The following is a 12,032-nucleotide window of genomic DNA, read 5'->3' as shown; positions in this document are numbered from 1 at the left end:
AGCATTTTTTTCAAACTCACAATAAATTATAGTTTCCATAAAAAGACCCATGACTCTTAAATTCTGAAATTTATAACCATACGCATGGTATTGATGGGAAGGCCTACCACGTGGTTAACAATGACAGAGCATTAGAATATTAAATTCGAGACACCCAAGTGCATTGCCCAATATTCACCGATGAATGCTCCAAGAACACACAGCAAATTACTAAACTGTCATATTCAGGCTAAATCTAGTAGTTATACTTATTTACACTATAAGCATACAGAAGCACAGGTAGCCAGTAAAGTACTTCTGAAGTTGAGTCCTGAATAGTGTAAAAGCAAAATACTGCGGATGCTGGAAATCTGAAACAAAAACAAGAAATGCTGGAATCACTCAGCAGGTCTGGCAGCATCTGTGGAAAGAGAAGCAGAGTTAACGTTTCGGGTCAGAGTTTCGAAGAAGGGTCACTGACCCGAAACGTTAACTCTGCTTCTCTTTCCACAGATGCTGCCAGACCTGCTGAGTGATTCCAGCATTTCTTGTTTTTGTTCCTGAATAGTGTGTTGACTAGTAGCAGGTGATAGGATGAAAGATGTAACAGATCAAATGGGAAATATTTTAGAAAATGGAGGGAAATCAGCTAGCAATCCTAGTTCATGTTGTGATCAGTGATAGAGCGAGTTAGAATCCAAGCTAAGAGGAAAGATCTCAAGGGTGGCACCCTTATCATTAATTCTGGTACACAGGCAAGCTAGATTAATATTACAAAAGCAAAATACTGCGGATGCTGGAAATCTGAAATAAAAACAAGAAATGCTGGAACCACTCAGCAGGAATTAATATTAGATTTGGTGAATCATGTAAGAAATATTGGGGCTCATTTTCATCGTCAAGTGTAAGTCAGTTCTAAATGGTTGAAATCAGTGTCACTCCTTGCACAGATGAATCAAGTGAAAGATCTGAAAAGTCAAGTGTTAAAACATTGATTTCTGCACTCTACACTCATTCCATAACTCTGCAAGTGCCAGGTGCAGGTTCAGATGGGTTTACATATGATAGAAATGTTGGGAAATTAAAAAGTTGGGGACAAGGCAGTGGCCTGGACCCTGCTGGACATTGCCTTTAACAACAACATTGGGAGATTTAAAGTCTAAGGGAGTTAACTTGACATGAAATCTAGAGTGGAGTGCCATTCGGTGGTTTGTGATCCCTTCAAACTAGGACCTTCTGGCAATTCCTGCAACTGGGTGGACACCAAATATATAGGCTTTTGGCTTTCCTCTGGATATTAGCCTACAAGGTTGAGAACGGCAAGTCTGCACCTCCTAAAACCATGCCTAGGTGATCATAGAAAGAAACAGCACTGAAACAGGCCCTTTGGCTCACTGAGTCTGTGCCGACCAACAACCACCCATTTAGACTAATTCTACATTCCCTACCATATCCCCACCATTCTCCAACCACCTACCTACACTAGGGGCAATTTACAATGGCCAATTTACCTATCAACTTGCAAGTCTTTGGCTGTGGGAGGAAATCAGAACACCCAGCAGAAACCCACAGGGTCACAGGGAGAACTTGCAAACTCCACACAGGCAGTACCCAGAACTGAACCCGCGTCGCTGGAGCTGTGAGGCTGCAGTGCTAACCACTGCACCACTGTGCCACCTTTCTCTACCTTTCTCTCTGGGTACGGGAGCATAAGGGATTTTTATCTCAACAACCGGATGGAAAGCAAGTACCCAACAAACAAAAAGGAGAAATTTTCTAGCTTGGAAGCTGGAACATCAGGACTATGCGCCCTGGCATTAACGATGACCCACGTTCTACAGCGAGAGTACGCAAGATGGCACTGATTGACTGTGAGCTATGCAAGCTTGATGTCGACATTGCTGCTGTACAGGAGATCAGATTAGTCGACACAGGCTCTATGCGTGTGTCTAACTACACCTACTATTGGCATGGCAAAAGTGCAGAAGACCAGGGTGAACATGGTGTAGGCTTTTGCAGTCAGCAATGGATTGACACAGTCAATTGATCCACCAGTTGCAATTTCTGAATGCATCAGCTTTCTGTATCTATCATCTGATGGAGGCCTTGTCAACATCCTCTGTGCTTATGCATCGACCTTGAATGCCAACGTCTTAGACAAAGACCAATCCTATGACTCTCTACATGACATTCTGAAGTACATTCCAAAAGCTGAGAAGTTATTCATTTGGGTGATTTCAACACAAGTGTCGGATAGGATAAAGCCTATGTGCCTGGGTCATCATGGCTTGGGCAAGATGAATGACAATGGACAACAACTTCTTGTGCTTTGTGCCCAGAATGAATTCTGCATCACCAGCACTTTTCTTGCAGGACGAACATCACCACAAGGTATCATGGCATCATCCAAGATCTAGACATTGGCACTAACTTGACCTGATCATTACCAGAAGAAATGATCTGCCCAGTATTCTCCATACCCACACATACCACAGCGGAGATTGCAACACTAATCACTCTCTTGTCATCATCAGAGTGAAGGTGCACAGATTCCAACTCGATGGCCCACCACACATCAACATCCCTGGTACAAGAAATGATGCCAAATACCAGCAGTTTGCATTGGCGCTTGAGTAGTTGCTACCTGCTAAAGGCTTTCCAGGAAATGCCAATGTTGATACTGACTCACCCATAGAAGCAAACAGACGTCTCGTTGGGTTGAACACTACTGTGAGCTGTACTCCTGTGAAATGGACATTTATCAGTCTGCACTTGGCGCCTTTCTGCAGCTTTCTGTAATTGACAAGTTAGACGCAGAACCCTCATCACTTGAGCTTGAAAAGGTCATTGATTCCTTAGCAAACAGAAAGGCGCCCCGCAAGGGTGGATTTCCAGCCGAGCTGCTTAAGCACAGTACGTTCCATCTACTGCCATACCATCATGACCTCCTACTTCTCCATTGGAGGGCAGGATCCATTCCACAAAACATGTATGATGCATAAATCATCACACGATACAAAAACCAAGGCGACAGAGGAGACTGCAACAACTACAGGGGCAAATCACTCTTCAGCATAATTGGCAAGGTCTTTGCCAGGTTCATGCTGAAAAGACTCTATCAACAGGAACTTGGGTGGGCACTTGAGGGAAATAAACTTGCAGGGTTATGGGGAATGAGCAGGGGAAGGGGACTGACTGGATTTCTCGGTGGAGAACCGGCATGGACTCGATGGGCTGAATGGCCTCATTCTGTGCCATGCATGGCTCTATGACTCCAACTTTCAGATCAAGTGTCTCCAGAAGCACAGTGTGGTTTCTGTGCTGGCAGATCTGTAGTGGGCATCTTTTCCATACGCCTGCTACAAGAGAAGTGCAGACAACAGGACATACCTCTCTGCTTTTGTAGATCTCATGAAAGCATTTGATGCCATCAGCAGAGCAGGACTCTACAAGAGTTTGGAGAAAATTGGCTGTCCACCAAAGCCCTTTGGTCTCATCTGTTTATTCATGACAACATATATAGTACTGTACAGTTTGACGGCTCCACTCCTGACAGTTGTCCTAGCCCTTACTTTGTTTTGTATTTTCTTCTCCATGCTCCTGACTTTTGCTTTCCTTGCAGATAAGGAAGGGGTTTACCTGCATACTAGGTCAGACCGCAAGCTCTACATTGTCCAAATTGAAAGTGAAGACAAAAATACAGGATATCTTGATCAGAGATGGTGAGGTGAGAATGACTGCCCTTGACATCAAGACAGCATTTGACCGAGTATGGCATCAAGGAGCCCTAGCAAAACTGGAGTCAATGGGAATCACGGGGAAAATTCTCCACTGGTTGGAGTCATACCTAATGCAAAGGAAGATGGTTATGGTTGTTGGAGGTCAATCATCTGAGCTCCAGGACATCACTGCAGGAGTTCCTCAGGGTAGTGTCCTAGGCCCAACCATCTTCAGCTGCTTCATAAGGTCAGAAGTGGGGATGTTCGCTGATGATTGCACAATGTTCAACACCATTCATGACTCCTCAGATACTGAAGCAGTCTGTGTAGAAACGTAGCAAGACTTGGACAATATCCAGGCTTTGGCTGATAAGTGGCAAGTAACATTTGCGCCACATAAGTGCCAGGCAATGACCATGTCCGACAAGAGAGAATCTAATCATCTCCCCTTGACATTCAATGGCATTACCCTTGCTGAACCCCCCACTATCAACATCCTGGGGGCTACCATTGACCAGAAACTGAACTGGAGTAGCCATATAAATACTGTGGCTACAAGAGCAGGTCAGAGGCCCGGAATCCTGCTGCGAGTAACTCCCCTCCTGATTCCCCAAAGCCTGTCCACCATCTATAAGGCACAAGTCAGGAGTGTGATGGAATACTCTCCACTTGCCTGGATGGGTGCAGCTCCAACAACACTCAAGAAGCTCAACACCATCCAGGACAAAGCAGCCCGCTTGATTGGCACCCCATCTACAAACGTTCACTCCCTCCACCACCAACGCACAGTGGCAGCAGTGTGTACCATCTACAAGATGCACTGCAGCAACGCACCAAGGCTCCTTAGACAGCACCTTCCAAACCTGCGACCTGCACCAAATAGAAGGACAAAGGCAGCAAATGCATGGGAACACCATCATCTGCAAGTTCCCCTCCAAGTCACACACCATCCTGACTTGGAACTATATCGTTGTTCCCTCACTGTCGCTGGGTCAAAATCCTGGAACTCCCTTCCTAACAGCACTGTGGGTGTACCTACCCCACATGGACTGCAGCAGTTCAAGAAGGCAGCTCACCACCACCTTCTCAAGGGTAATTAGGGATGGGCAATAAATACAGACCTGGCCAGCAACGCCCACATCCCAAGAATGAATAAAAAAAAGAGAACTCCTCTATGCTGATGATACCATGCTAATCACCCTCACAGAACTTCAACCACAAAGACTCATGGGGATTGTCTATCCCGTGCCTTTAACCTGTTCTCCCTTACTACAAATGCCAAGAAGACTGTGGTTATGGGAAAGGTGTCACATCTCCACCCTCGATCTCATGGAGCAACACTGCTGGAAGTGGTTCGTAAATTCTGCTATCTTGGGTCCATGGTGACAGAAAACCTGACTCTTGATGCAGAACGTGACACACATTGGGAAAGCAGTTAGTATCTTAGCCCGACTCAAGTGCATGGAAAAACAACAAGCTGGCCCTTAGAACCAAGATGCTGGTTTATGAGGCCTGTGTTCTCAACACCTTGTCATATAGCTGAGAAGCATGGATGACTTACAGCTATCAAGAAAGGAAGCTCAATAACTTTCATCGTCGAGGTCTGCGGTGCATTCTCGGCATCTCATGGAAGGACATGTTCGCAGGGCGGAAGACGGATGCATTCCCAAGGATATTCTGTATGGGGAGCTAGCTGGAGCCAGAAGACCAGTAGGATGCCTAAAGCCCTGCTTCATAGATGCCTACAAGTGTGACATGAAGGCCCTAAGCATTGATTTTCACACCTGGGAGACACTGGCCAAGAGCAGAGGGAAATGGTGACATTACCTGTGGGCCGGTGTGCACCACCATGACGATCAGTGACTACAGCAGCTTGACATCAGGCACCAACCCGAAAACAGCACCTCACAATGACATCTGTTAACCACCTGATATGTGGCACTTGTGGCAAAACCACAGAAACGTACACCATGTGAAACTATCCCATCGCCAATCGATTTTCTGCATGCCCATCATCTCACCTTGATGGAAGGACACTGTTGGAGACTATTAAAGAGAGTGACATGATGAGAGAGAGGGTGGAAACAAAACTTCAGCAGACTTTGGAGATTCTTAAAATGTGTTTCAATATGTCAGTAGCCTTTGCCAAGGGTAAAAGGGAAGGAGGAGACAGAAGTGGAGGGAAAGGGAACTCATGAGTCATAGCAGTCCAGCACCAGATCCTGTATTTAGTGGCTGCTGAAGTTGAGGGGGAACTGTTTGAGTAGTTTGTTGATGGGGCTTCCCTTTGTACCATTCAGTGGTACTATGCCATAGTCATGTATTTCAACCCCTGCGTAATGATGTAACCACAAGTTTCTGCTTGTGCCAACTTTTGCTGATTGGTCAGCACCAGAGATTCCGGACAGCAGAACCCCAAAACGTCAGTCTTTTTTGGGACAAAAATTACATAATGGAGCAGGGAAGAATTTAGATATTTAGGGAATAATGCTGCTTTTCCAGCTGCCTGTTCATGCTTTCTGGCTGTAGCAGATTGGGAGTGGGGTTGGGTAAGGTATAAATGCTTCTTCTGCCCGCCCATTTCTCCCCAAGGTGTACGAGATGGCACTGGAGATATGACATTTTCCCATTGGAAATCCCATCAGTTGTGCTAATTCTTTGGTAAATGTACTGTTCTGCTGCATTATGCAGGCACATGTGCCCTCCAGGAGGCACAGATGGAACTCCTAATGATACTTCCCAATAGGAATTGATCTCAATGTGATCAATTGCCATTAGCGATGCCATACAACCAATCTCCCCCAACCAGTCCACCTCCCTTTCCCTGAGACAGAAATCCCAGACCCTTGCAGTGTCAGATGCCCAGGGAGAACTGCAAATGTCGACCCTGGCATCTGGATCCGTGGTGAGAGGGGTTGGTGGCGCTGGAAGATTGTACCGGCAGCAGCCCACCATGGAGCGTGACACTGGGAGTGCCAGGCCCGATCTTGCTGGCGGCAGTGAGGCACCGTGCCAGGCCCCCTCACCGCTGGGCAACGGGACACAGCTTTACATATTTAAATTAATTAAATGAATACATTTGAATAAAATTATCACCTATCTTACCTTCTTCTCAGGATGTTCTAAGCAGCAGTCGGCATGCAGGTGCCACCATGGTGGGGACAAAAGGAGGGTCAAGATTTACTTCATGCTCTTTGTCTAATATTGTGGCTGGGATACATTTAGTGCATTGGTGGGGTGGGGAAGATGGGGTCAAATGTAAATTACTAGTGTAGGAGAGGTGGGGAAGGGGTGACCTCTGTACTTTGGTTAGTTTGGGGGAGAAGGTCAATTGTTGCAGGTAAGTGGGGGGAGAGGGCAAATATTGTATTTAATTGTTATTGGGGGGGGGGGGGGAAGGGACAATAGTTTTTCCAATGGTACATTGCGGGAATGGGGGTAGCACTTTAAAAATTTAAATGAGCCGGCAGGCAGCTGACGCCATTGCCGGCAGATCGCAGAGCCCACCCCCCTCCACATGATTGGGGTGGGGGCAGCCGGACCAGTGCATTACCCTGGGTCACCATGAGGTAGATCACGGCAGCGCGCAACCTGCACGTGCAGGACATTTTTTTTTTTTGCCTGCCGCCACTCCTGGCAGCGAGGGAAGAAAATTGAATCCGTCATGAGTACTTGCACTCTTTTACACTAATGACCCCCATCCTTGGGATTTGGGGCGAGGTCAACATCAAGATGGACTGGTGAGTGGAAGTCCACCCCACTGCTCTCCTGGCAGTGCAGTGGCTTACCGGGAATTTCTAAGCCCATATTGCCAGGCATGCTGTGGAGTTCGCATGCAGCATGTCTGTTGGTTGCAGGTTAGAGTGCAGGGCTTCCATACTTCAGTTTGAAGGAGTCATTGGAGCCCCTGCTTGCTTTGGAGGGGTGCTTCTGTCACCTATGCCAGAGACCATTGAAAAATCAGCCTAAGTACAAACTGGGTGGAAGTCAGGGATAGATATTTTCCACCATATTTCTCAATCTAGATGTGCTCAAAATTCAGATTGTAATGGACCATTGTATCCCAGCCACAATATTAAACAAAGAGCATCAAGTAAATCTTGACCCTCCTTTTGTCACCCTCCAGTTGGAATATCAGATTACAATCTGCCAATAACATCAAAGGTATTAATTAACACCACTTTGGGCTGGCTCACATAACACAAGGCAATAATTCTTAAGGTATACATTTGTTACAATCCTATTAAGGACCATTGACTTTTAAAGAGAGGATGTTGCATTCCCAGTTATTACTGGAAGAATTACGCCACAAGATTTCATATTTTAAACAAAAAGTTTACTGTACAAGAGTTAAAGCAAAACACTACCAGTGGTGCAGTGGTTAGCACTGCAGCCTCACAGCTCCAGCGATCCGGGTTCAATTCTGGGTACTGCCTGTATGGAGTTTGCAAGTTCTCCCTGTGTTTGCGTGGGTTTTCTCCGGGTGCTCCAGTTTCTTCCCACATGCCAAAAGACTTGCAGTTTGATAGGTTAATTGGCCATTATAAAATTGTCCCTAGTATAGGGAGGTGGTAGGGAAATATAGGGGCAGGTGGGGATGTGGTAGGAATATGGAATTAGTATAGGATTAGTATAAATGGGTGGTTGATGGTCGGCACAGACTCGGTGGGCCGAAGGGCATGTTTCAGTGCTGTATCTCTAAACTAAACTACCAGCTTAAGACAATAATTTGGAAACACATATTTTAAACTTAAAATCTTAACAGAACATGACGAATACTTTAAATGCAAAATCTCAAAAGAATATCCTTGTTTGACTGTTACTTCCACCCCCAAGATTTCCCTATACTTTACATGATCTTGGTGGTTTATTCACTTCTCCTGAGACCAATTCAAAGTGTACCACAGCTCTTAGGAATTCACTTTGATTTCCTTAGTTTCTCAGCTATCTTCTGAGGTATCAGATCTCCTGGATCTGGACTTCCCAGCTTGAGCACGGGCCTTACTCAGAACATAAACACCCCAGGTTCCCAATGGCTCTCTGCTCCTGTCCAACCGCTTTCAAAACCAACAGCTTTCCAAAAGCCAACTAATTGACTAAAAGCCAACTGACTGACTCTCAGCATGCACCCCCTAAAAAAAACCTATCCCCAAAAGGCATCTCCCTAGCAACATCTATTTCCATGGCATACTGCTACATATGGGATGTCCCAGAGGCAATTTAAACTAATTATTTCCAACTCCAAATCTTCTCTTTGATTCATGATACACACGTGAAAAATGATATTGCTAACAATAACAGAGAAATTTCTTCTAAACCTTCTGGCTCCAACTGCCCAACTAAATGAGGCCGTCTGTGGTTTTATGGCTCGCACCTCTCTAACTCTGACTCTGTAAGCACTCATGAAGAGATTTTTGAACTTTAAATCTTCTCTTTGTTCTGGGAAATCATATGAATAATTTAAACCCCCGATGATGGTAGCTGCAGACACACCACCTTCATTGACAATTTAAAAGGGGATCCCATTGTGTAGGGTCTTTACACTTCCCAATATGACCTTACTAAATAAACATTACTAAATTTACTAAATAAGTCACTAAACACCCTTTTATTTGTAACCACCCTAGGCTTGTTTGCCAGCTTCTCAATCCAGGTGTTTACATTTGTCTTGCATTAAAAAATTTAATTCCCAACTGAAAAGTTGCCTCTAGAAAATTAATACAAACCATGAACCAGGTGATGAAGCAACTCTGTCACAACTGGAATATAGTGCAATACTGAGGGAAGTGTAATTAATTCATACTTTTCAAAGTCACCACAGATGAAGTCAGACACAGAAATGCACTAAGTAGCATTACTTCACAATATCTCTGACAACACAACCTAAACTATCAAGATTATCCATTGGAGATTTCAATTAGTGCTTGGTCCTATACGAGAGTTTAAATCACCATAGATACAACTGTAAATAAAACTTCAGCTCTAGGTAGGTTTTGCTTAGTAACAGTATTGTAAAGCTGTGTTCAATGTCTAAGATTACGGTTTGGTTCAGCAGATAATTTGTGGTCTACATGTTGCTCACAGGTTTCCAGCATTTAGCACTTCTTTTGTAATGTGAGTGCGATGGTTATGACTTCTGGGATACTCGGCTGCTCCTCTGGGAATGCTGGTGGTGAGTCTTCAGCCAGGGTCACTGTCTGCTTTCTTTGGTCATTTCCTTTTCATTTCAGCTTGAGTTACTTTGTTTGAATGTTACTTTGCAAGGTCGAGGAATACATCTTTAACTGTCCCCGGCTGCTGGTTCCTGGCAGATGTGCCCTCTGCTTTAAATTAAATGGCATGCAGCAATGATGTTGTACCTATGGACATTGGCATCTCCTGGATTCCACAGACATGCTTCCAAGTGCATAGATTTATAAGGCTCATGTCATGCAGTCGTACAGCCTTTTCTGCCCCCAGTTAATGCTCAGCCTGGGATTAGAGCATAAGCAGCGCAAGTCCAGGAACACTGCTTTTCCAGGCCATTGTATACATGCTTTCCACTATACCCAATACATGTGCTTTTTAAAATTTCTGGTGGCATCTTTTATAGGGAGCATCTCAAAGGAGTTGACATCAACTGAGCATCAGGCAGCATCTGTTGTAAAGGATGCGGCTCCAGAACCAGGTGATTACGTTCAATCTCAGCAGAAACCCTCAGGTGGGTAAAGGGGAAACTTGCACTCAAGGGGCTGGATTTTGTGCTGGAGGCAGGGCTTCCGGCAGCCAGCCGAAATGTTGGTGAGAATACAATCTGTGTCACTGACTGCAGTCCCTAAAATACATGTGTCATTGTCTGTAGTCCCCACACTGCCTGTGTCATTGTCTGTAGTCCCCACACTGCCTGTGTCACTGTCTCTTGTGTGCACATTGCCTGCTTTTCCTAATCTTGTTCTTCACATGGACATGAACAGTGAATTCAAAAGGTAGATTATTTTATTGAAGATACTAACTGTCACAACAATACTGGGAAGGTGCTTTACTTGGTTGTTACTGCTCTAACTCCTTGAAGTGAATGCTCTGAGGTCATTAAGTTCCATGTGTCATATTCTGCCTGGGTGATGGGCAGCTATTTAAGTTACACCCCTTAAAGCAGCACTGTAGCATTACCACAATACCACAACATCTCCCTTTATTCCAAATTAAAAATATGAAATGACAGGAGCAATTTACAATATAGCAATGAGAAAGATATTGAAGGTTAACAATAAGCAATAATAAGGTTATAATAAGAGTCTCTGTAGCGTGTTGAGGGTCTAACAATACACCTGACTTGGTCAGTGTAGGTTTGGTTTCTGGTTGCTATACACTCATGTTCAGCACCATTCCTGACTCCTCAGATACTGAAGCAGTCCGTGTAGAAATGCAACAAGACCTGGACAATATCCAGGCTTGGGCTGATAAGTGGCAAGTAACATTCGCGCCACACAAGTGCCAGGCAATGACCATCTCCAACAAGAGAGAATCTAACCATCTTCCCTTGACATTCAACGGCATTACCATCGCTGAATCCCCCACTATCAACATCCTTGGGGCTACCATTGACCAGAAACTGAACTGGAGTAGCCATATAAATACCGTGGCTACAAGAGCAGGTCAGAGGTTAGGAATCCTGCGGTGAGTAACTCACTTCCTGACTCTCCAAAGCCGATCCACCATCTACAAGGCACAAGTCAGGAGTGTAATGGAATACGCTCCACTTGCCTTGATGGGTGCAGCTCCAACAACACTCAAGAAGCTCAACACCATCCAGGTTAAAGCAGCCCGCTTGATTGGCACCCCATCTACAAACATTCACTCCCTTCACCACCGATGCACTGCAGCAATGCACCAAGGCTCCTTAGAGAGCACCTTCCAAATCCGCGACCTCTACCAACTTGAAGGACAAGGGCAGCAAATGCATGGGAACACCATCACCTGCAGGTTTTCCTTCAAGTCATACACCATCCTGACTTGGAACTATATCGCCGTTCCTTCACTGTCGCTGGGTCAAAATCCTGGAACTCCCTTCCTAATAGCACTGTGGGTGTACCTACCCCACATGGACTGCAGCGGTTCAAGAAGGCAGCTCACCACCACCTTCTCAAGGGCAATTAGGGATAGGCAATAAATGCTGGCCTGGCCAGCGACGCCCACATCCCATGAATGAATAAAAAAAAAATCATGGTCTTGACTGTCGGTGGGAATGTAGGGTTTGGGTTGTGTCTTTCATTTTTTGTTGCCTGTTGGGCAATTTTTCTCTGTTCGACATGCCTGGTTACTTTTGGTTTGATTCTGTGTTTTAAGTTCCAATAT

At 45.1% G+C, this 12,032-nt stretch overlaps 1 protein-coding gene across 1 annotated transcript in view; it reads left to right on the top strand.

Annotated features, from left to right (window-relative positions):
- The window catches only part of LOC137374236 (uncharacterized), an 85,156-nt gene that overhangs the window by 24,725 nt on the left and 48,399 nt on the right, over window positions 1–12,032 (top strand). The window contains exons 6-12 of the mRNA XM_068040024.1: window positions 1,821–1,952; window positions 2,035–2,378; window positions 2,745–2,892; window positions 3,386–3,501; window positions 3,602–3,706; window positions 6,054–6,120; window positions 10,291–10,398. Coding sequence (XP_067896125.1) covers window positions 1,821–1,952; window positions 2,035–2,378; window positions 2,745–2,892; window positions 3,386–3,501; window positions 3,602–3,706; window positions 6,054–6,120; window positions 10,291–10,398 — 1,020 coding nt within the window. The remainder of the gene's footprint in view (window positions 1–1,820; window positions 1,953–2,034; window positions 2,379–2,744; window positions 2,893–3,385; window positions 3,502–3,601; window positions 3,707–6,053; window positions 6,121–10,290; window positions 10,399–12,032) is intronic.

Source organism: Heterodontus francisci, chromosome 10, assembly GCF_036365525.1.
Source record: "Heterodontus francisci isolate sHetFra1 chromosome 10, sHetFra1.hap1, whole genome shotgun sequence".
NCBI lineage: Eukaryota > Metazoa > Chordata > Chondrichthyes > Heterodontiformes > Heterodontidae > Heterodontus > Heterodontus francisci.
Note: the sequence above shows the minus strand (reverse complement) of the source record. Positions and strands in the feature narration are given on the sequence as shown.